Consider the following 25,671-nt stretch of genomic DNA (forward strand, 5'->3'; position numbering starts at 1 on the left):
TGTCAGAATCCAAGAAACCCAGCAATACGTAAACATAGTCATGTTAAAAGACACTAACAAGAAACTCGTGTCATTAAGGAGACAAGACCATTAAAAAAGTACTGATATGTACTGAAAATTAACTTTGTTGGGAATTACAATAGGAATAGATTTTTTTTTCTACTGTCTTCCCTTAAAACATTGCTTAAAATGAGTCAAAAAATACTTCACCCAAAGTTATTTGGAGAGTTGACGATAAACTTCTGAACAGAATCCCCAATTCTTTATCACTCAATCCCATACCAATATGTTGAGGATTATAATTTGCTTTGGAAATTGTTACTATATGTGTTACTGTGGGAGTTCTGTCCCTAAAATTTTTATAAAGGATTAAAATCATTTGCTGTGTGTCTACAGTCACAGTGTAATTGATGACACTAGAAAATTAGGAATATGCTTCATTAGTTCTACACATATTTTCTCTGAGATTTTTTAAATTTCACTTAATTTTATGAAAAGCTATATGCAAAACAGCGGTGGCTTAGAAGGAAAATGCTTTTTACCTGGTTAAGAGATCCAAACTTCAGTCCAAGTGCTGTACATAGAACTATTGGCACTAATGTAATATGCTACATGGTGTTTATGCTGATGACGTTTGGCAATAAATGATTTCACCATGCTTTCTGCTCATTTGTTTCTGAGAGGGCTTCATTTCCCCTGCCCGCATTTCCTCAATCCAGTTCACGCTGCACACAGCAGCTAGAATTCTCCCCCTCATGATCACTTCCACCTTGCCCATACTTTGTTCATCACGCTCACCATCTGGTGACTGCCTGATGGACAAAGTGCTGTAGCAACACGACTCACAGCCACGGCTCCCTGTATGCCACGTGGTCTAACCAGCTTTCAGGATCCCAGGTCTTATCTCCACAGTAATCTCTCACGTGGAAGAAATTCCAGTGAAAATCGTCCTCCCTCACCCTCACTCTGAAAATTCGGGTATGCCCTTTCCTTTAAGAGTTAACTCCCAGCTCACTGTCTTATGAAGTCTTTACCACTTAATCCCAATTAAAAAAAATTTTTTTTTCATTCCTTAACCCCCTTGGTGCTTTATTTCCTGCTATTAAATATTTATCATTAACTGCTCTTTTTGTGACGTGAGAGTTCCTATAGTTGGATGGTGTGCCCACAGAAACTCTGCCCTCACCCCAAGTCTCAAGGCGTATTAAATAAATCCCAGTTGGTGGAGACCTACTTTCTTCCAAGTATATTTATCAGTGGTGCTCTGTCTGCCCTCCAAACACCTGGGGAGAATTTTCCAGCCTCTCCCCTCCCCTACTTTCTAAAACTCTAAGATCTTGCACGAGAATGTACAAGAATTCTCTACTTAGGCATCTGATCAGGTGCTTGGAGTTGACTTTATAGCTGACCTGTGAGGTCCCAATGTAGGGAAGACATTCCCCCGTTTGTTTTCTTTTCTCTTCTTTCTTTCTCTCTCTTTTTTTTTTTGGAGAGAAGTGATTTTTTTTTAGCTTTATTGAGGTTTTTTTAAGTTAATTAATTTTTTTGGCTGTGTTGGGTCTTCATTGCTGTGCATGGGCTTTCTTTAGTTGTGGTGAGCAGGGGCTACTCTTCGTTGCGGTGCATGGGCTTCTCATTGAGGTGGCTTCTCTTGTTGCGGAGCACGGGCTCTAGGTGCGCGGGCTTCAGTAGTTGTGGCGCATGGGCTTAGTTGCTTTGTGGCACGTGGGATCTTCCGAGGCCAGGGATCAAACCCGTGTCCCCTGCATTGGCAGGTGGATTCTTAACCACTGCACCACCAGGGAAGTCCCAGTTGAGGTTTAACTGACAAAATTGTAAGATATCTAAAGTGTACAGTGTGATGATTTGGTGTGCATATACATTGTGAAAGGATTTCCCCCATCAAGTTAGTTAACACATCCATCACCTCACCTATTCTTTTTTTTTTTAGTGAGAACATTTAAGTTCTACTCTTTCAGCAAATTTCAGTTATACCATACAGTGTTATCAACTGTAGTCATCATGTTATACTTAGATCCTCAGACCTTACTCGCCTTATAACTGAAAGTTCATACCCTTTTACCAACCTCTTCCTATTTCCCCCACCCCAGCCCCTTGCAACCAGTACTCAAATGTACTCTTTAAAATGACCTTCGTTAAGTTTTCCTAGGTGCAAATTGTTGTCTTGACCATTAACGTGATTTTCCCTATCAGAGTCCTTAAATGCACTGGAAGACCAAGATTTAGATGCTCTCATGGCGGATCTGGTAGCAGACATAAGAGAAGCTGAGCAGAGGACAATCCAGGCCCAGAAAGAGTCCTCTCAGAGCCGACCTCATTCAGCATCTCTGGATATACCAAGTTTCAGTGGTGCAGCCTCTCTTGGTTACACAGCAAATGTTGCTGCACCGAGTGTTAACCAGTATGAGGATGACTTACCTCCTCCACCAGCTGATCCCATGTTAGACCTTCCTTTGCCACCACCCACTCCTGAACCTCTCTCTCAGGTAAGTCCGTGGGGTCAGGACTCTTGACCTCTGCTACCCAAGATCTGTGACCTTCTTCAGAGTGGCGGTTACATTTAAGTTTGTACGCCCAGAGCTCTGAGACTCTAAGAAACAAGAATCCCAGATGTGTTCATTGCAAAGCCAGAGTCTCCATAAAAGGACACATTGGTGTGTATAAAGAACATATTAGGGCCATATTCAGGAATTGTTATAGTTTGGCTAAAATCTGTATTTGTATGCAACTTTCCCTGATAATACTCAACCTTTTGGGGTCATGTTTTATTAACTTGGTATGAACTGTGGAAGTGATTTATACATTTCTGTGTCCCTGGTCCTAGTCCAGTACATAAAGAATAGAAGGCATTCCTTACATATTTCAGAATTGAACTAAATGGAATTTTGCTGAATCTGGCAGCCGTATTCAGTAGGGCAAAGATATCTATGTATCACGTGTAAGGTCATAGTTGGGAGGGGCGTTATGGGGCGGGTAGGTGATGAGTGCTTGATATTAATAGATTTCTGGGAAGTTCATATTGTCATTACGTGGGACGTTAACTCATATCTCTCATCCATGCAAGAAGAGCACTTTAAGGATTTTTCTTAGAGTAAGCCACTTTAAAAATATTTTACAGTAAGAACCTAGCTCTATTTCCTGTGGCTTCTGCCTTCGTTGTACTGGGTGATGATCAGTATTCATAAATACGACCCTAGTAACCCTGAAAGTCCCTGCAATGCCTTTTGAATGAACAAATATGAAATATAAATCAAATATTAAATCCTATTCATTGCTCTATTATGTGATTATTGTATAAAAATTATTTGAAAATTGGTGATCCATATAGAACAGAGGCTCTTTTTCCCCCAATTTTATTGAGATATAATTGACATATAGTATTGTACAGATTTAAGGCATACAACATGATGATCAGATACACATATACTGAGAAATGATTACCATAGCGAGGTTAGTTAACACCTTCATCACCTCATGTAATTACCTTTTTGTTGTGCATATGGTGAGAACATATAAGATCTACTCTCTAAACAAGTTTATAATACAGTACTGTTAACTGTAGTCACCGCGCTGTACTTTAGATCCCCAGAGCTTATTCATGTTACAACTGGAGGTTTGTACCCTTTGGCCAACATCGCCCTATTTCCTCTGTCCCCAGCCTCTGGCAACCACCATTCAACTCTCTGTTTCTATGAGTTCAGCTTTCTTAGATTCTCACATGTAAGTGAGATCATACACTATTTGTCCTTCTCTGTCTGACTTATCTCATTTAGTGTAATGCCCTCAAGTTTCATCCATGTTGTCACAAACAGCATGATTTCCTTTTCTCGTGGATAAATAATATTCCATTGTATATCTACACCACATCTTCTTTATCCATTCATCATCAACAGATACTGAGGTTGCTTCCATGTCTTGGCTGCTGTGCATGGTGCTGCCACGGACATGGGAGTGTACATCTCTTCAAGATATTGATTTCATTTCCTTTGGGTAGATACCCAGGAGTGGAATTGCTGGATCATATGGTAGTTCTATTTATAAGTTTTTGAGGAACTGCCATACTGTTTTCCGTAGCAGCTGCACCAATTTTACATTCCCACCAACAGTGCACAAAGGTTTCCATTTCTTCACTTCCTCACCAACACTTTTTTTTTTTTTTTGCGGTACAAGGGCCTCTCACTGTTGTGGCCTCTCCCGCTGCAGAGCACAGGCTCCGGACGCGCAGGCTCAGCGGCCATGGCTCACGGGCCCAGCTGCTCCACGGCATGTGGGGTCTTCCCGGACCGGGGCACGAACCCGTGTCCCCTGCATCGGCAGGCGGACTCTCAACCACTGTGCCACCAGGGAAGCCCTTGCCAACACTTTTTATCTCTTGTCTTCGATAACAGCCATTCTAAAGAGCAGAAGCTCTTAATATAGGGTCGGTCCATGAAGAAGTCAAGGAGTCTGTGATTCCCAGCTGTATGCAAAGTCAAATGCATATGTGAAGCTTTATGGGCTTCATTGCTTTAAACATATTCCTAAAGGGGTTTGTGGCTCAAAAAGTATATAAGAACTACTGGTATAAGAAGATATATGTCTGCTTTGGGCTCATAAAATATTTCACTCTCTTTTCTGCCTGCTCATGTGTTTGTCAGTAGTTTGTTGTGGTTTTTTTGGGGTTTTTTTGTGAATTATAAGTTTAAGTTTGATTGGGGAAGATAAGGACCCTTTAGGAATCTCATAAAAACTAAGAATCCCAGAAAACACATACTAATTCAAAAGAATGTGTATAATTTCAGGAAGTGCTCAAATCCCTTGAGATTCACCTATAGATTCCTCAGGTTAGACCCAATTTTGAGCCAAACAGAGATTTTTGCAGACTAAATATGTGAAACTCTGAGTCATCATTTCATCTTTTAAGTTACTATTCCTAAGATATAAAGGGTGACTGTCTTCTGTATCTCCAGGTTGAAGATTTCTGTTACAGTTACTTAAATTTTGAAAATCAATCGTGAAATTTGGTGCCCTATATAACACAGCCTTTTGTCAATATAAAGTGACTAAGACACTAACGATGGCAAGGGTACTTACTCCCTGGTGTTATTTAATGGACTGTGTTGAATGTCTTGTCATTTTACAGGAAGAAGAAGAAGCCCAAGCCAAGGCTGATAAAATTAAGCTAGCATTGGAAAAACTGAAGGAGGCCAAGGTCAAGAAGGTAAATTAGGAATCACTTTTGCATGGGGCAGTCAAATTAATGACTTTTTATTATGCTTAAGCCTAAAAAAGATTTTAATTTTAAGTGGTGCTTTCCAATGAGTTGTAGTTTTTTAAATTTAAGGACAAAGATAAATTATTCTTTTAATGACCTCGCTTGGCTCATTTGTGATTGATAAATAGGGGACCTATGTTAGTGTAAATATGGAGATTTCCAAGTCTCTACCCCCAGGGCTCCCTCCCCTAAGGATGCACTCTGGGTTCTGCTCACTCTTGGGTAATTGCAGGTGGCGCCCCCTTCTGGGGGCAAGTTGGCGAGTCACCTGGGTCAGAGTTCAGCTTCTAGTGGCATCACCTCATTTCCACGATTGCTTTTTTGCATTTTATATACCCCCTGAGGCAGCCCCCAGTCTGCCCTGGATGTCCAAGTTCTCTCCTGAAATACCAAATGTTCTTTTGGCTAGAGCTGTGTGTTCAAAGTTGGCATAGGTTTTGAGTGACCTGCCTCGACCCTATTGTCCCAATAAGCCTGTAATTTATTGTGCTTTTTCTGTAGAGCATAGGTTTTTCTGGAGACACATATATTGTATTATATCAGAGACACATGTATTTAAGCTCAGGAGAATCACCTACCTAATAATAAAGTGTTAACAATAGTTAGTTAAATTAAGAGAAAGATAAACAGTCTCACTTCGACTCCTGAAGCATATACCGTGGCTGAGACTCGTTAAGAACTTTTTACTTACAGTTGGGTGAATTATTCTTTTCATACAGGGCATTAGATTTTATGTTCCTGCAGCACCTCTCATGGTTCCTTGAATGAAGGATTTCAGTACATGTTGATCGATATTTAATAAATATTCCTTGACTACTCCAGGATCCAGACTTCCAAGGTTCATCTATGAGAATTTTTTCAGATCGTCCTGGTTCCATTCATTTCAGGCATGCATGAACCTTTTTATCATTTTTCTTCCCCATTCTCTACGTGTGATTGCATTCTGTGGTCGGTTATTGAACTGATACATCCTCGGCTGCCTTCTCCCCCCTTGTCCTCACTCTGTGAACCCCTGGTTAAATCCAGCCTGGGCCTTCGGTGCTGCCTGAGCTTCCAAGTCCAGTCTCTCTCCCACGAACCTAGAAAACTACTTCCACCTTGTCCTCTCTCTGAAAATCTCCAATACCTCCTTCCTCTCCCACATTTTCTCAGCCCATTGCACTGAGAAGTAGAAGCAATCCAAAGAAAGGTTCTGCAAGCTCCCAACACATTTGCCTCCCTACCTGCCTGCACTTGTGGCAGGTGGTCCATGGTCTTTCCTGCTCCTGTGCATGGACTGTCATGTTTCTAAGACCAGTCCCCCTCGTGTGATTCTCTTCCCACCTCTTTTCTTGTCCCTCCTCAGCTCAAGGATGTCCCCCCCCACACACACACAATAAAGCCCAAATCCTCACAACGACATCAAGTCCCTGCATGATCTGGTTGCCAGCCCTCTCCCTCACCCTCTGTTCTAGCTTACTGGTCTTGCTGCTCCACAGATGTTCCAGGCATGCCTCTGCCTCAGGACCTTTGTGCCTTGCGGTCCCCCTGCCTGGAGAGCTCTTCCCCAGATTCCAGTGGGTTCTCTTTGTCCCTCACTAGGTCTGGTCACCTGCTCAGTGCCATGCACACACACACCCCTTACCTTCCCCCGGCTTTCCTTCCTCCCCGTACAGCGTACTGTCCAGATTACTTGTTTATCCTGTTTAATGCCTACCTCCCCTCCCCACCCCCAGGGAAGCTCCTCCAGGGAGTTTTGTGTTTTCTTTACTGATGCATCCTCATCTCATAGACCAGGTGCTGGGGGTACAGAGAGGTGAACCAGTCAGGTGAGTTCCCTGCCTGTGTAGAGTTCACTTCTAGCTGGGGAGAGAAGTGCTATGAAGAAAATAAAGCCGGAAGGAGTGATACTGCCCAAGGGCATCTTTTTTTTTTTTTAATTGAGGTAGCATTGGTTTATAACGTTATGTAAGTTTCATGTGTACATTCTTATATTTCTGCTTCTGTATACCCTACAGTGTGCTCACCACCCAAAATTTAGCTTCCATCCGTCACCATACTGTTGATCCCCTTTACCTCTTGAGCAGGAGGGAAAATGGGAGGAGCTGAGGGCAGAAAGGCAGGTGGGGTCACAGGGTCTCACAGGTCTGATGAAGAGTTTGGAACATATTGTCAATGCAGTGGGAAAGCATTTGGCCGCACCATGCGGGATCTTAGCTTCCCGTCCAGGGATTGAGCCTGTGGCCCCTGCAGTGGAAGCACAGAGTCCTAACCACTGGACCTCCAGGGAAGTCCCCATATGAGGGTTTTTAACAAGGGATAATATATGGTTTTTAAAGATCGTAGTGGCCATTGTGTGGAAAGTGGATTGTAGGGGAAGGGATGAGAGCAGGGTGACCTGTTTCATAGCCGTCTCTCTAGCACAAGACCTCACTGTAGATAAACATGTACTGAACCAAGTTACAAATGGATGGCAGAGGAAGATGGGCTGTCTTAGGTTGCCGACTTTCCCTTTGGAGATAAAAAGACAAGAGAAAATGAGTAAAAATACAATTCATAATTATTTCAACTATGTTAAACCACTGGATGGTTTATAAAATGGGGGCCACGTTGGCGATACTCTCAGAGGATAAATGAAAAGAGAAGTTGGTTCTTAGATTAAAAGGTAGAACCTGGGACTTCCCTGGTGGCGCAGTGGTTAAGAATCCACCTGCCAAGGCAGGGGACATGGGTTTGATCCCTGGTCTGGGAAGATCCCACATGCCACAGAGCAACTAAGCCCATGTGCCACAGCTACTGAGCCCGCATGCTGCAACTACTGAAGCCCGTGGGCCTAGAGCCCGTGCTCTGCAACAGGAGAAGCCACCATAAGGAGAGCCCGTGCACCGCAACGAAGAGTAGCCCCCGCTCGCTGCAACTAGAGAAAGCCTGAGTGCAGCAACGAAGCCCCAACGCAGACAAAATAAATAAATGAATTTTTTAAAAATATAAAAAATAAGGTAGAACAGCTAGCATATTTGGCCAGTTTGCTTAACTGGAGATGAAGAGAACAAGGAGGAGAAAGCAGTATTTCCACAGAACTTTGCCATAATTTAGTTGAGGTGAATTGTAACAGTAGCAAAAAGCTCCACCTGCCTCTAGTCAACAAAGCAGATGTGAAACAGAAGCAGTTCTGATCAGTGGGAGAGGAAAGAAAATTAAGACGCTAAGGTGTATATTTTTTCTGACTTAGGACCCTCCAGACTTATTTCTAAAAACAAAAGGCTGTGTGGCACAGAACATCAGGAAAAAAACTGAGTCATACTCATCCATTAATAAAGTAACTAAGATGTACTAACACATAAGCTACAACATGTTTTATAAAGGATGGAATCAAGTTTATCTGAAGTACTTTGCCCTCAAGTATTCTGTGGGGTGTCGACATCACTTTGGATCACGAAGAACGATGTACACAGTTGTGTTGCAAAGCTGTTGGAACTGGAAACAGAATCGGATTCACTCACTGATTTTGTTTCTTTGTTTTAAAGCTCTGTGACACAGGAGACCAATTCCATTTGTAAATTTTATCATAGAAGCAAAAATGTATATATTGCAAATGATTTAGGGCTGGGATAATTTTGTATTTATTAGTTTGCAAAAGAAAAAGAAGAAATGATAAAAACCATTAAATCTTTACTACGATGGATTAGAAAGGGGAAGTTTTTTCATTCTTGAGTCATTTTACTCTATATCATACGGTGTTGATATGAAAAGTACTCAGCTTGCCAATTGCCTAACTGTGACTTAGGGTGTCATGTGTTGGTATATAGCTACTCTTCAGCTTGTAAATGTGAAGAAAGCTGTGAAGAAGACTAAATATGATTTCTTCTTGCTAAAAGTCATCAGCCTTCTCTTGTTTTTCTTTCCCCTAAGTTTTATAATTGTGGACATTGGTAACTACATATGGATTAAATTTAGTTTGCAATTTCTGCCAAAAAAAAAAAAACCCAACCCTTTCATAATTGCATCATTGTCAAATTATGTGATTTAGTTTTTTTTCTCTCTTTAAAAGCAAAACACCAAGCTATGTTTTATTTTCTCAAGAATTCCTAAGCAAGAATGAAATGTGGTCAAACATCACTAATTTTTTCATCAGGAAGATTGTCTTCTAAGTCCTAACACTGGTACTGTTTCTTAGGACATGTAACTACTTTATAGCAATATTCCTCAGCTGAGAGCAGCAGGTATGCCTTCCACAGAAAATAAGCCATGGTCATTCCACTATTTGAGGCATTTCTGTTTTCCACACAACCATCCACGTCTGATTTCTCTGGTCAGATGAATGGGTCTTTGACATTGTAGTAGTTGGGCCTATTGTTTCATTATTTTATTTTATTTTTTTAAATAAATTTATTTATTTTTGGCCACATTGGATTTTCGTTGCTGCATGTGGGCTTTCTCTAGTTGCAGTGAGCCGGGGCTACCCTTCCTTGCGGTGCATGGGCTTCTCATTGCGGTGGCTTCTCCTGTTGCGGAGCATGGGCTCTAGGTGCACAGGCTTCAGTAGTTGTGGCACACGGGCTCAGTAGTTGTGGCTCATGGGCTCTAAAGTGCAGTCTCAGTAGTTGTGGCACGTGGGCTTAGTTGCTCTGCGGTATGTGGGAACTCCCGGACCAGAGGTTCCCCACTGAACCCCTGTCCCCTGCATTGGCAGGCGGATTCTTAACCACTGCGCCACCAGGGATGTCCTGGGCCTGTTGTTTTAAATACATCAAAAGATGTACATACAGGGACTTCCCTGGTGGCGCAGTGGTTAAGAATCCGCCTGCCAGTGCAGGGGACACGGGTTCGAGCCCTGGACCTGGAAGATCCCACATGACGCGGAGCAACTAAGCCTGTGTGCCACAACTACTGAGCCTGTGCTCTAGAGCCCGTGAGCCACAACTATGGAGCCCGTGTGCCACAACTACTGAAGCCTGCATGCCTAGAGTCCATGCTCCGCAACAGGAGAAGCCACCGCAATGAGAAGCCCATGCATGGCAATGAAGACCCAACACAGCCAAAAATAAATAAATAAATTTATTTTTTAAAAAAAAGATGAACATAAAACAAAAACAACTGTCCAACTAGACGTTTCTGGGCTACAGGTTTTCAAGGGAAAAAAAGTATTCTTCAGACAAGCCTGGAATAATGGTCTAATTTGAATGGTTCCAGGAGGAGGAAATGCACCTTTATTGCCCTGATGTCTGCATTTGAGTCTTAGGTGTGCAAGTGTGGGAAGAGCAATACTAGGTGTGCTTCGACTTGTGGTCCTTGCCTGCTCCTCGTCCAGATTCTTATCACCATCCACACCCTTGGTTGCTCTCAGTAACTCTGCACAGAAATCCACAGGAATTGCCTTCTTCACTGTTAACTACACACTGTCTTCAAGATCCAGTTGGGTGGGAGTGGGACCAGAGGGGCAGTTTCCCTGCTGCTCAGAATCTAACCCAAACTTTGGGGGAGGAAGAAATGTTACCACTTGTATGACCTCTCTCTTCACTCCATCTAAACACTTTTTAAAAATAATGATAAGCCTCATATGTGAATAACCAGGACCAACCTTAGACAGACAGAATAGGCAGAACTTGTCTCTAACTATCTCATGCTTCTCTTTTCAAGTTAGAATAGAAATTTACGCAAGAGTGTCAGGGCGTTCTGGTTGACGATGTTGCTTCTGGGAATTCTCTGCTGGCGGCCTGTGGAGTAACTGCAGGCACTGCAGGCTGGAGTTTGGGCAGGGATGGTCTGGAAAGGGAAAGGCAGCCCTTCCTTCCCGTGTGGCACTCAAAGATGGACTCTAACTAGAGCTAACTCCCACTTAATTAGGGAGGATCTTGGCAAAGAATAAAATAAGAACGTAGATCTTCCCAGAAGGAGTTATGGAAAATCTTCCCTTAACATAAGTGTCTAATAAATGTGGGCTTCATGGGCACATTTCCACTGTTCCTTTTGAAGACTGGATAGATAGCACCGTTATAACCTGTAGCACTCATAACTAACAACTGCTGGAATTAAAAATATGCTACAGGGCTTCCCTGGTGGTGCAGTGGTTGAGAGTCCGCCTGCCGATGCAGGGGACGCGGGTTCGTGCCCCGGTCCGGGAAGATCCCACATGCCCTGGAGCGGCTGGGCCCGTGAGCCATGGGCGCTGATCCTGCGCGCCCGGAGCCTGTGCTCCGCAACGGGAGAGGCCCGCGTACCGCAAAAAAAAAAAAAAAAAAATGCTACAGATAACACAGGTATCAAAGAAAATCCAAACCCTAGCTGATTAGTTGTTGAATTAATTCTGTTATGTTACATCAGAATCATGGTCTCTCTTAGGGATCAGAAGTTTTAATAACCTTGACAAGTTGTCTGGGAAAAATCAGTGAAATCCTGTGCCCTTAGGAGTAAATTCTCTCACCAGACCCTCCAGATTTGGAATAAGGTAGCTACCAATTTGACTGTGAACTCAATGCAGTAAATTTTTTTTTAATCGAATGAAAAGTGCATTAGGTCACTCATTTGCCTGCACGCCTCCATAGTAGCGCTTTCTCAGTCTACATTGATCTGGCTTAGTCCACCTCTAATCTCAAACGTGTCCTGCTGTGACACCACCTGCCTCTCAATAAGACCCCTCGGTGACGCTGTGTCACTCTGCAACTTCCGACCTTCAAAGAATTGTAGATTAACCAACTTGGTCTTAACCTGTGTCATAGAACTCTTGGGTTGCATGAAATGGGACCCAACTCCAGCTAAGCAAGACAGAAGAATTTATTATAAAGATACCGGCACGGCTTTCAGCTAAGCAACGCTTCTGGGCTCTGAGATGAACCTGAAGAAGTAACAGAAAGATGTCAGGGAGGCCGGCAGGCTGCACTTCTTGGGTTGTGTTGGTTTTCTCTCTCCCTCACCAGGATGCAGAGTCTCTGAAAGCCGGGCAGGGACTTTGCTTATTGTGTATTTATTTCTGTTTTTGTGAACTGGTTTCTCTACGTTTATATTCCTGGCACCTTAAACAAGTGCTTGGCATATGAGTGAGTTTGTGGGACACCTTCTTACTTAAATTCGCAGAAGAGATAGCAACCTTGAAACCTTAACCTTCTCCAGTTGCTTGAATTTACTGGCTGCCCTGTGGCTTTATCCTCAGCTTGTTGTCAAGGTGCACATGAATGATAACAGCACGAAGTCACTGATGGTGGATGAGCGGCAATTAGCCCGAGATGTTCTAGACAACCTTTTTGAGAAAACCCATTGTGACTGCAATGTGGACTGGTGTCTTTATGAAATATATCCGGAACTACAAATCGGTAAGTCCCAGTTCCAGCAATTGACTGTACTCCAAAAAACCTGTGAGTTTGCTTTATTATGGGTTTTGGTCTATTGCGAAGAAGAGTTTGGTTCAAGGCTATCAAGACTCCCCCTGCATCACTTCCCTTAGGTCAGGTTCAGTGCTTGCCTCTTCATTTATCTGTGGCAAAGAGACTCGGATTGGAGCAGGTGGCCAGACCTTGGGGAATGTAAGCATTATTGCTGCTACTTCTCTAGCAGATCCAAAAGGGAAAGAAAGTGACAGGAGGATACTTCTTACCGCATGATTAGCAAGCTGAGCAGATGGTCGGAGAGCCTGGGTGTCTGTCAGCCGATGTCTCTTTAAAGTTTACTTCTTTATACTCTAGGGTAACTCTGCCGCGGGCCTCACATCACTGCCCGCTCACTCAATGTCTGACTCTTTGTCTAGTGGAAGAGGCTCAGCCCCGAAGAGCAAAGGACAGTGGATAGACGTTGATTGAGTTTTTTTTTAAAGCTAAAAAGCAATTAAAGAAATACTCTGTTACTTCTCGTTCTTAATACCACTCATAGAACAATTGTCTCCTGGGAGAGCCTGTTGGAATACAGAAATACATGTTTTAGAAGCTTTGGGTACACATCTTTCTGGAGGAAATGGTCTGCATGGAAATAACCTCTTGAAGTTTTCTTCAACTCTGTGAGTCAAATAGAGAATTGAAAGCTCTCTAAAGGAAGGTGTAGGGTTGGTTCCGAAATACATTGTTTTTTAGCAGTTTAGTCCATGTTTTATAGTACTCATCACTTATCTCACAATTTCTCACAATTTCATTCAAAGTTGTTTACCCAGTTATTGGCCTCCTTCCATATAGGATGTTACCTCCACCTGGGGCTATTTAAAATAGTCAAAAATTCTAATATGCAAAAAGAGCAATGGCTGACCATTATCACTATATTGTAGGTTCATCTGCCATGTTTTTAATGGAAAATAAGTTGAAGACCTGAGACTGAAGAATACACACAATAGAGATGTTACAATGTGACATCATGTAAGAATTAGGAATTTCTAAAAACTGATGAGAAGTATGAAGCATTGTGTTAACTAAACACCAGCTTATTCCTCTGTTGGAAACCCTGATGTCTTGGGTCTGAAAGAATGCTTTTTCTTGTTCTATCAGAAAGGTTTTTTGAAGACCATGAAAATGTTGTTGAAATCTTATCAGACTGGACAAGAGACACAGAAAATAAAGTGCTGTTTTTGGAGAAGGAGGAAAAATATGCTGTATTTAAAAACCCCCAGGTAAGATAACTTGTATATTGTTAAACCATATAAAATATACCCATTTTTTAATGTCACCTGTGTACTCACCAGCTCACTCATTATCTCACAAAATATCACAAATGTATTCCTTTCAAAGAAACACAAACAACTCTTAGGCCATATGTAAACTAAGAGCCCCTTGAAGGATTCAGAGAGAAAATAATCCATTTTGTTTCTTTTGATTCAGCATCCAAAATATACCTCTCTGTTGACTTATCCTCCTCTTCTGTCCTTATAGCTCGTTGGCTACATTAATCCAATATATGTGGCGCACTCTGAGCCATTAACACTTCATAGTTTAAAGATACCCTTTTCTTTGTTGTTCATATTTGGTGCTTATGGATGTTGGGATAAGTCAAGAGAGTGCCTGGAAAACGTACAGCTCTACATACAGTCTACAAAATAAAAAGTGTTGTTCTCCATATTTGAAAAAGCTTCCTCAAATCATGCGTACAAGGATGTCCCAGACTTGTCCCATGGAAGTCTCCAGCCAACTGTCTGCGCATGGCGGACAGGGAAGTTTCCTCACACAAAGTTGCGTTCAAGCTCTCACCTGGGAAATCTGTTGGAGTTAACCAGGTGAAGAGTAGAGTAGAAGCGAGCATCCTAGGTGGGGTGTGTGTGCAGAGTCCGAGAAGAAAGAGGGAAGTTCTTTTAGGCCATGGGAAATTGTACAGCTGGACCGCGAGGAGGAGGTAGGGACGGGGGTGACAGTGCATTCAGATAAATTGTGGAAAAGAAACTGATAGAAATAGCATATTGGGGGCTTCCCTGGTGGCGCAGTGGTTAAGAATCCACCTGCCAACGTAGGGGACATGGGTTCGAGCCCTGGTCTGGGAAGATCCCACATGCTGCGGAGCAACTAAGCCCGTGCGCCACAACTACTGAGCCTGCGCTCTAGAGCCTGCGAGCCACTACTGCTGAGCCCGTGTACCACAACTACTGAAGCCCACGCGCCTAGAGCCCGTGCTCCGCAACAAGAGAAGCCCCTGCAATGAGAAGTCCACGCACCGCAACAAAGAGTAGCCCCTGCTCGCCGCAACTAGAGGAAAGCCTGCACGCAGCAACAAAGACCCAATGCAGCCAAAAAAATAAAAATAAAGTAAAAAAAAAGAAATAGCATATTGGTTAAAATAAAAGCAGGTCAGAAATGAATGTTTCCAGTCACCAGTTCATGCAATCATGATTGTCAGGGGTTCGTTTAAAATATATTTTCAGGCTGTTTACTCAGTTTTTAACATTTTGGGTTTTTTGGCTGCATTGGGTCTTCATTGCTGCACACGGGTTTTCTCTCTGGCTGTGGAAGCAGGGGCTACTCTTCGTTGCAGTGCGTGGGCTTCTCATTTTGTGGTGGCTTCTCTTGTTTTGCGGCAGCTTCTCTTGTTGCCTAGCACGGGCTCTAAGCAAATGGGCTTCAGTAGCTGCAGCACGTGGGCTCAGTAGTTGTGGCGCACAGGCTTAGTTGCTCTGCAGCATGTGGGATCTTCCCGGACCAGGGATCGAACCCGTGTACCCTGCATTGGCAGGTGGATTCTTAACCACTGTGCCACCAGGGAAGTCCCAACATTTTGTTATTTTTATCTTCTCAAAGAACCAGTTTTTAGTTTCATTGATCTTTCCTATTGTTTTCTTCATCTCTATTTCATTTATTTCTGCTCTGATCTTTATGATTTCTTTCCTTCTACTAACTTTGGGTTTTGTTTGTTCTTCTTTCTCTAGTTGCTTTAGGTATAAGGTTAGGTTGTTTATTCGAGATTTTCTTGTTTCAACATTTTGCTGTTTTTAAAAACCCAGCCTCAACCACTCATGCCTGCTTTGCCTGTTTAGCTATATTCTATATTTCTTTTATATGAAGCTGCATTTTCTTGCCACTATGGGATTCATTCAACTTTGTGGTCATGATTGAGGGGCATGGAGCGTGCCCCACTCTCTGTGGGTGGAAGAGCTCAAGTCTAGGGTTCGTTCTTGCAGAAAAATGATTTATGGAAGTAGAGATGGTGAGTGAATTGTCATCTGCAGAAGCTTATTAGATGACAGAAGATTCTGAAGCCACTGACAGGGTTCCAGGGTATTGTTCACTGCATTCAGCCTACAGTGTGTTGCGTTTATTCCCAGCATCCCAGTGCCAGTGAGAGCCGGTGGAGGTCCGACCCCGCTTAGGACTCACGGATGCTGGAACAGGTCCTGGTCTTCCTGGCCGGCAGCCATGGCATCAGGCCATTGATTTACACTCACTTCGCTCTCTACTTTGCCACAAGCCCCAAAACTTCAGGAATAGGTGCCAAACAAGCATAATTGTCTAAGAATCAAATAGAGATAAAATTTAAAAACTTGAAAAATGGTCCCAAAGGCTTGAAGATGCATAAAAACTAAGCACTACTAAATACTTAGTGCATCTGAATCACTAAGACCTGAAGAATAAGTGGTGGGGGAGATTTTGAATCAACGTGTTGTTGCTGCTGTGATTTTGTTCTTGATCAAATTGTTTTTTAACAAAATCATGTGGTCCTAGCAAGACCTCCTTTGGACCGGAGAGCAGCAGCAACAAGATGATCAAGGGCTTTGTAGATTGTGTTAAAGACACTGGGCTTTGTCCTGAGGCTTGCAGGGAGCCGTTGAAGGGTGCTGAGTTGAGGGAAGATCAGCGTGATTGCACAGCAGAGAATGGATTTGGAGAAAGTAAAAGTGGCAGCCGCCATGTGATGGAGAGGTGGTTATAGAAGCCCAGAAAGATGATGATGGACTGAAGGGCATTGGGAGAGACTCAGGAGGTAATGGAATTTTGCAAAATATGGTGACCGCTTGGATGCTGGTATAATAAGGAGGCATAGAAGTAGACATGGATGACACTGATTCCCCGCTCGGGAATTAGATAGATCCTGATGCCCTTCCCTTCGGTAGGAAGCATGAGAAGGAAATAGGTTGGGATATAAACATGATGAACTAGATTTTAAACATTGCTGAGTTTCTCCTTCTCCTTCAAAAAAAAAATCTCATTTCACCCTCCATAAATTCAGCATGAAATGTACACATTTTTACTTTCGTGTTTTCTATCAGATGGGCAATATTTTATCTATAAATGTCACTAGAGACATGCTTCTAAATTTTTCCTTGTGTTGTTTTTCTCTTTTCATGAGATGAGTAAAAATCTTTCTACCTTTGACATCCCCATCTCACCGGTTCTCCAACTCCAAGGTATTTATTTACAAGGAAAAAGAGAACTGACTGGATTTTGGTCACTTTCCCAATATCCCCTCCAAACTTACCTTGCATTAAGGGACTTTCCTCTGTGATTGTAAAAAGCTTCTAGAGATAAAGATAGTGACAGGAACTGACTTCTAGTAGATAGTATTGATTCTAAGTTCTTAAGATATCAAACCTAAGAACTTTTTTTTCTTTCTAACTTTTATTTGCATTTATTTTTTGTGGCATTTATTCCCGGGCCAGAAGTTTCTGTTTCTTCAGTTTCTTCTGGGATATCTTTTTCTTCTGTGCAACCTCCTCTTCTGGTTTAAGAACAACCTGTTCTTTTTCAGTAAGGCCCATCTCAGTGTGGCAGGGACAGCTCGTGTATGGGTTGGTCTGACCACGAGCTCTGTAAGTCCTGCACTGCATTGTGTGGGCTTTGTTCACCTGGATTTGCTCAATGACCAGAGAATCTACATCTACGCCCTTAAGTTCAGCCTTACTCTCTGCATTTTTGAGCATGTGCAGTAAAAATTCAGCACTCTTTTTGGGCCACCGACCCTGCGTCCAGCCCCAGTGTTTGGCCTGGCCACACCTACCAACTCCGCCATTGTAATGACAGAATGGCACACACTGCTTCTTTATAGTGACATCCTTCAGATACTTGGTGGCTTTTCGGGTACGCACACACGTATTGGCCTGGGCAGTTTCACGAGTGTTCTTAAAGTGAACACGAAGAGTTGAACCTCTTGATTTGCATGATTTTGTGGGGTTTTCTGGATCAAGTGAATAGCAAACCATTTTTAGAGGTCACCTCAGGCCGCTTGCTGGAAAAGCCTAAGAACTTATTTTCATGGCAGTTTATAACAAAAGCTACATTTTATCAAATGCAGAGGGATAAACTAATGATCCAGGGAAAGAGGGAAATTGCTAGAAACTATTAATAGCTACTCTATGCTAGGCTAGAAGCTTTGCAAGTATTATCTCCAATCTTTACAACTATAAGAAGGATATATTGCTATTCCTCTTTACAGATGAGAAAACTGAGATCAAAGATAGAAAGGAGGTCTTTGTTTGATCTTAAGACTCATTGGGGACTTTGATGAGTGGTTTCCATAGGTTGAGTCTTCTGTTCAGAGCTCTCAAGACTATAGTAAACCTGGAATGAAATTGGTAGTGACTGAGGATGTCCTCAGACAAGGTACATTGAATACAGCTAGCAGGATGATACCACAAATGGAAACAACTGATTCAGAAGTTACTACACTGACTCAGTTTCCCACAATGAGAAGAAACTGATTGCCAGAGGCCTGGATCAGAATAAACCCCCATTTATTCTTTTGCTGTCTCTGTAAAAGTGGATGCATAGGTCTGGCCTGGGCCACCATTCCTGAAGAACTGTGTGCTAACAGTCACATTGTTTTACATGGTAAATGACATCCTCTGTGCCCTTAGAGACAATGGTGCCTACTCTCATAGGTCTGCAGGTGTAGAACCCTGGAGTGCTTGAGAATTCAGATTCTGTCTTTCTCCTTGGAATCTGCATTCATGACTCCAAAGTCAGTCTGTTCTTGGCCTCCCCATAGCCTGTTGGATATGTAAAATACGGATTAGTATTTGCAGCTTGACTGAGAAAGAGCTTCTGTGGCCCAGAGTATCAGTTCTTCTGGAAAATTACTAAACCATACAAAATTATGTAAAATTTCATGAAATTTTACAACACTGAAATCCTTAGTACTTAATAGGATTCTCTTACAAACTACTTACCTGCGGGGATAAGTCTAGGCAGGCGGCAGTAAAATGAATGCAAAGGGGGGTTTTGAGCTCAAATATTAGGAACAACCATCAATAAAGATTTGGGGACATCAGTGGTGTGCTTTGCAGGCACAAATGCAAAGCACCGCCTCCACCCGTGACTTGAAAAGTGATGTTGTTCACCTGTGTCTCAGGTGTCACCTGCTGACTGTGTGGTCTTAGCAGGCTTTCTGATGACACCTGAATTCAGCGTTTCTATTTGTACAATGTGATACGGCTGTACTTCCCACCTCGCAAGGTTAAATCCAGCATGAAAACCGCTTGCAACATCACGACGTTATATATAAAAGTCAAGTCATTTGATGCCAACCGAAGTTCAGCGGTCACCTATGAGAAAAGATGAACTGAAGCATATTAAAAAAATTTAAGAGTTTATTTGAACAAAATTCGATTCGAATCCGGCAGAACCAAATCAGAAGTCATCAGGAGCACTCCTCAGCTAAGAACCAGGGGAGAGACTTACAGAGAGAAGGTACAGAAACCAAGAAAGGAAATTATTTGATTGTAGCCTAGGTAACTGTTTGTGATCGGATGCCCTTAGGTTTCGGTTTTTGGTAACCTTGAGGCTCAGATTTTGGTTTGCTTACGTAGGCTGCCCAGCATTGGAGTCCCCGCAGTCCAGTGGCCTCCTTGTCTAATTAATTTAACAAAAGTTATCTGTAATAAGGTGACGGAGAGAAACCAGATCCTGCAAATTTGTGGACCAAAAGATGCTTAATTAGGAAGGAATTTCCCCAGGATGACTGGTCTATACTTAGAGAGGTAATAGCAGATCACTTCATTTTTATTTTAAAAAATTTTTTAAACCTTTTTTAAAATTTATTTATTTTATTCATTTATTTTTGGCTGTGTTGCATCTTCGTTGCCACGTGAGGGCTTTCTCCGGTTGCGACAAGCAAGGGCCACTCCTCGTTGCGTGCACGGGCCTCTCATTGCGGTGGCTTCTCTCATTGCAGAGCACGGGCTCTAGGCGCGCGGGCCTCAGCAGTTGTGGCACACAGACTCACACACACTCAGTAGTTGTGGCACGCAGGCTCAGTAGTTGTGGCGCACGGGCTTAGTTGCTCCACGGCATGTGGGATCTTCCCGGACCAGGGCTTGAACCCGTGTCCCCTGCATTGGCAGGCGGATTCTTAAGCACCGGGCCACCAGGGAAGTCCCAGATCACCTCATTTTTAAAGGAGGAAAAGCAGAGTCATGAATTCTCCTGCTGGCTGCTGTTACACCCCGCCCATTGAATAGCTACTTTGGGACATCACTGGTTTAGCTTCATGCCCAAGAGGAAGGAACCACATAGGAGTCTCACTCGTGAACCTTGATGAGGATCCAAGACTATCAGTGGTTCTTCAGAGCTACTGCTGACTCCTGGGTGTGCAGACACTGCCGTAACTGGCACTGGGGATCGCTTGGTCATGAAAAACTGCTCTACCTAGAACTTTTTAACATGATTATTGAAAGGATACAGAGGCATCTCATGGAAGCATGACCAGGCTTCTCGGGCTGGCACTGGAAAGGAATATTGTGGGGACCACAGTCGAGAGCATCTTTGCTCCGGATCTCCCTCGGACCTCTAGCTCCTGTCCCTCTGTCCCTCCACAAGCTGTGTCCTCGCCCTCCTTCTCAGTGACCCCCTTACTCTCTTCCCACACAGCTCCTTATGGCTGACCTCTATGAAGTCTGCCTCTATGAATGAAGATCAAACTTTTGTGCTTGCAAACCCCCTAGAACAAGTTTGAGAAGTGATGTACCACCTCACACATTTGTATGTTGACATGCAAAAAAATGTTTCAGAATTTTTCATTGCAGGTTTAAATACATGCCAAGAATGCAATGTCCAGCATGTTATCAATTCTGGCATTTTAATAAGCTAGCCAGTGGAACCGAAATACAGTTCCACGGCCATTTGATTCCCGGCAGCGTCCATTTACAAAGCACATGAGTAAGCTTTTTTTTGATAGACTATTTTTTTAATATAAATTAACTAATTTATTTTTGGCTGCGTTGGGTCTTCGTTGCTGGGCGCAGGCTTTCTCTAGTTGCGGCGAGGGGGGGCTACTCTTTGTTGCGGTGCGTGGGCTTCTCACTGTGATGTCTTCTCTTGTCGTGGAGCACGGGCTCTAAGCATGCAGGCTTCAGTAGTTGTGGCGCATGGGCTCACTAGTTGTGGCTTGCGTGCTCTAGAGCGCAGGCTCAGTAGTTGGGGCGCGTGGGCTTAGTTGCTCCACAGCATGTGGGATCTTCCTGCACCAGGGCTCGAACCCGTGTCCCCTGCATTGGCAGGCAGATTCTTAACCACTGCGCCATGAGGGAAGTCCAGATAATAGACTCTTTTTAAGAGCAGTTTTAGGTTCACAGTGTAGGGGAATAGAAATACCTGAGGTTAGGGGCAGAGTAGGGACCCTCTAAAGCATGGGGTCAGGACAGGGACCCTTTTGCCCACGTGGTCCCGCCTCTTTGGGGTAAAGTAGGTTGGGGCAGTAGAACCTTACTGTCCTAATTAAAGCAACTTTGTTGACGAAGCAGCTGAGTTTCTCCTAGTTTCTCAGTCTGGTTGGCGTTAGGAAAGTTCCTCTTCCCAGTTGACTGTAATCACAGGGTGGTCTGCTCATCCTAAAAGAGTGCCAGATGTTCAGATGAACAAATGAAACTCAGCCGTAACCCAAAGAGTTTTGTTTTCCCAGCTGCGCTGACATACAGCTCCCACTGTGCAAAGACCAGTGGGGGCCCGAAACCAAAAGAGATGCGTGAGGCCTGAGGTCTGTGTCTGGAGAGGGAGACAAACCCTGGTGTTAACATTAGCTGTTCTTCTTGCTAGGAGCCTGAAGAATCTCTTTTTCAGAGAAGGTATTGGGAAAACATATTAACGTAAGGTCGCCTGCTTGCTGTACTGCTGTTCATTTCTTTTAGTAACATCCTGTATGTTTCTGACTTCAAAATTAATATCAGTTTATTGGAAAAAAAACTGAAAAGTAGAAGAAAGGAAAGTTAAATCATCCACACATTCCAACAATCATCACTATTGATATTTCAGGCAACTTTCATTCCGTTTGTTGTTTCTTAACCAAAATTTGGTGGTGGTGATGGTTTATTTGGTTGCACGAGTGAGGAGCAGAGAGAACCACAATGTCACACTTCCCCTCGGGTGTAGAAGGGTACCAGCCACTGTGGGGGAAGATGACCTCATGGCGTCCCTCCTCTTTTCCAACCTCCGTGTCCTGCCAAGGTTCATCTCTGACCATCCGGGACCAGGCCCAGCTAGAAGGAAAATCATACAGGCGTCACATTTACGGCCTCCAGGAGAGGCTCCTACTTTAAAAGAAAGTCTGGTCTTGACTTCAGTGCCCCAGAGCCCCTGAGCAACCAGTGTGGGCATGTGAATCAGCCAGGGTTGGAGACATGAACACAACCTCAGAATCCCAGTGGCTTAGAGTAGCAGGTGTTTCCTCTGTCTGGGGCCTGCAGGTCATCGGGTCCTCTGTCCACGGCTCCAGAATGTGCGTCAGATCCAGGGAGTTCCACGTGCCTCTTGTCGTCCTCGGACCAGCAGCCACCTTGACACACTCTCCTGGTGAAAGGCGAGCGTGCCGGAGAATGAGTGGAAACACACAACACCGCCTCTCAGGTCCTCTGCTCAGATGGAGGCACTGTCCCTTCCACCTACGTTCTGTTGGCCGAAGCCTGTCACGTGGCCAGACCCAACATAGGGGGGCAAGGAAATGAGCTCCGGCCATTCTCGGGGGAGGCACTGCACAGTCATCACTAGATGACGGACATCGGTGAATTCTGACACAGGGCGGAAGAGAAGAATTGGGAGTGATGGTCAGGTCTTCATCAGGTGTACCCCAGCTCTAGCCAGGCTGCTTGTCCAAAGGCACCCAATATTTTTTTAAAATTGAAGTATAGTTCATTTATAGTGTTGTGTTAGTTTCAAGTGTACAGCAAAGTGATTCAGTAATACATACATATGTACATATATTCTTTTTCAGATTATTTTCCATTATAGGTTATTATAAGATATTGAGTAGAGTTCCCTGTGCTATACAGTAGGTCCTTGTTGTTTACCTATTTTATATATAGTTCTGTGTGGATGTTAATCCCAGACTACTACTTTATCTGTCCCCCTCAGCCCCCCTATCCCCTTTAGCAACCATAAGTTTGTTTTCTATGTCTGTGAGTCTATTTCTGTTTTGTAAATAAGTTCATTTGTGTCCTTTTCTTTAGATTCCACAAATAAGTGATACCATATGATATTTGCCTTTCTCTGTCTGACTTACTTCACTTAGTATGATAATCTCTAGGTCCATCCATGTTGTTGCAAATGGCATTATTTCATTCTTTTGATGGCTGAGTAGTATTCCATTGTATAAATATATATCACATCTTTATCCATTCATCTGTCGGTGGACATTTAGGTTGCTTCAAAGAGCCCCAATATTTATCTAACTCTGGGCGTTTTTACATGCTTTTCCTCCTGCCCTGCACACTCTCTTTATTCCTTTTTCCCTACCTCAATATGAACACCTTTCAAGGCAAAGTTCCAACTTTGACCTCCTCTGTAAGTCTTAATCATCTCGGTTCACAGTGAGTTCTTCCTCTCTGAAAACCTATAGAACTTAGCTCATTTTGCATTTATGCAGTGTCTTATATGGTTCCCCCATCTACAGATATATAGCCATCTACTTATATTTATCTTTTCAGTGTGATAGAAAGATTCTTAAGAACGGTGATATTTTACATGCAAAGGGCACTCACAAATATTTACTCGTGGATTGATAAGTGTTTATTTGATTTACTCTTTATTCCAGAAAGGCGATATTAAAAATGTAACATATTTGCTGTTTCTGTCCTATCCTCCTGCTCTCAAATCTTGCATTTTCAGAAGCTGTGAGAAAAAGAGGCAGGCTGTCACTGAAAGTCTCATTTCCCATTTTAAAGTTCCCTTATTGTTCCGCTCAGATTGTCCCCAACGGATAATTAACTTTTGAATTCTGCTGCTTGCTACAGAGCACTCCAAATTCTTACCCAAGAGCAATCCGTCCTTGCTAAGGACTGCCCTGCGTGATCTCCAGCTTGGATTTTCTTTGTGCTTTTTGCATTTTCATTAAAACAAAAACACAATATAGCACTATCACTTGGAAGGGGAAAGAAAGGTATTCAGAAGCCGAAAAAGTGAGGGGGGTCTCAGAGAAGACACGGCTACGTCCTGACCCTTCACGATAACTACATAAAATGAGACCCTTCATGTTTAGAAAGGCTCTTCCCTTATCTGTCCTGCAGAGGGCGACACGTGCCCTCCTTTTCCCAGATGATGATGAAACACACATGCCCTGGAGTCTCCCTCACAGTCTCTGTCCATTCTTTCAACTCATACAGGCTCACACTTTTTCTAGGGCCCTAAAGCAAGTGTGCTTGCTAGGAGCACGCTCTACATTCACTCTCAACTAGGTCATCACTTTTTGTTTGTTTGTTTGTTTTTGGCAAAATACACATAAAATACACATAGAATTTACCATTTTAACCACTTTTAAGTGTGCAGTTCAGTGGTATTAAGCCCATCCACGCTGTCATACTGGGTTCTCTCCTATGGTGTTTAGAGCATTTTAATGCCAAGAAAAGTCATGAAAAACTCAAAGCTCTGGCACTAATTGTCCTCGGGCAAATCACTTAATCCTTCTGTTTCCTTATCTGTGAAACAGCAATCGCACCTACACTGTGGAGTTCCTGTGAGGATGAAATGACAAGCATACCTGTAAGGCCTCAGTGTAGAGTTCTGGCAGGTGGCATACGTTACATATTACATTAGTCACCGTCCTCAAGCCAAACACGTAAAATTAGAATCGTTTCCAAACCCTATAGAGTAATCACACTAATTCTCACTATGCTGTCCTTTCAAATAACACATAAAAGTTTCTTTAAAAACATATTAAAAGATAATTCAATAAGAATTATGGAAGGAGTTGTACTTGATTTATTTCCTCTGTTTAAGTTAGCAAGTTGCCATTGTTATGCATTCTATTTCTAGGAGATCTCCTAATTCTGCAAATTTTATTTGCCTGCGGTTTGCTTCCTCTCTGTCCAATACACTCTGTTCTCAAACTTCAGTGTAAGTAAAAATCATCCAGGAAGTGTGTTGGAGTGTAGATTCCCAGGCCCCCTGAGATTCCAGTTCCGTAGGTTGGGAGCCCAGGAACATGCATTTTATGGAGCATCAAGGTGGTCTGGGGATCACACTTGGAGAAACACTCCCATCGTGTCAATAAACATTTGTGTTTAGACTCAGGAGGGTCCTTAATTTAGTCACTATGCACCATGAGTACATGTTCTAGTTTTAATACATTTTTTTCAGGCACTATCTTACAAACTCTACATTTCCACATAAAAGTGCTAAATACTTTGACTGTGGCAGTGGTCACGCCTGACACAATCCACAAACAGATGTTCCAAAGAGGTGATCACGGGAGGGGGCGAGGGTCCTGCTTCCCTGAGTCGGGAGCTGCTGGAATTAGAGGAGGTTTAGTCTCTCTGCCCTTGAACTTCACTGACCTTCAATTTCAGGGGTAGTGTGGTGTGGTGGTAAGGGCACACACATCATACACACTCAGCCCCTGGTATTCATTCAGGGTGCAGTGCCCTAGCTATTTAACCTTGCTGAGCCTCGGTTTCCTAACCTGTAAAATGGGGGCACTGTCACTTACCTCACAGCCTTGCTGTTAGAATTGGGGGTGATGTTTGCAAAGCGCCTGGCTGAGGATCTGGCATGTAATAGGTACTCCCCCAAAATCGTGAGTGCTTCTAAACTGGTCTTTCT

General features: G+C 43.2%; 1 protein-coding gene and 1 pseudogene across 2 annotated transcripts in view; one reads left to right on the top strand and one right to left on the bottom strand.

Annotated features, from left to right (window-relative positions):
• APBB1IP (amyloid beta precursor protein binding family B member 1 interacting protein) overlaps nucleotides 1–25,671 on the top strand; it is a 102,342-nt gene that overhangs the window by 46,038 nt on the left and 30,633 nt on the right. For both annotated transcript variants that reach the window (XM_029236230.1, XM_029236231.1), the window contains 4 exons: nucleotides 2,215–2,507; nucleotides 5,144–5,221; nucleotides 12,405–12,564; nucleotides 13,720–13,841. In XM_029236230.1, coding sequence (XP_029092063.1) covers nucleotides 2,215–2,507; nucleotides 5,144–5,221; nucleotides 12,405–12,564; nucleotides 13,720–13,841 — 653 coding nt within the window. The remainder of the gene's footprint in view (nucleotides 1–2,214; nucleotides 2,508–5,143; nucleotides 5,222–12,404; nucleotides 12,565–13,719; nucleotides 13,842–25,671) is intronic.
• Nucleotides 15,553–18,104, bottom strand: LOC114903439 (annotated as a pseudogene).

Source organism: Monodon monoceros, unplaced genomic scaffold (assembly GCF_005190385.1).
Source record: "Monodon monoceros isolate NGI ecotype Baffin Bay Population unplaced genomic scaffold, NGI_Narwhal_1 Super_Scaffold_21, whole genome shotgun sequence".
NCBI classification, from domain to species: domain Eukaryota; kingdom Metazoa; phylum Chordata; class Mammalia; order Artiodactyla; family Monodontidae; genus Monodon; species Monodon monoceros.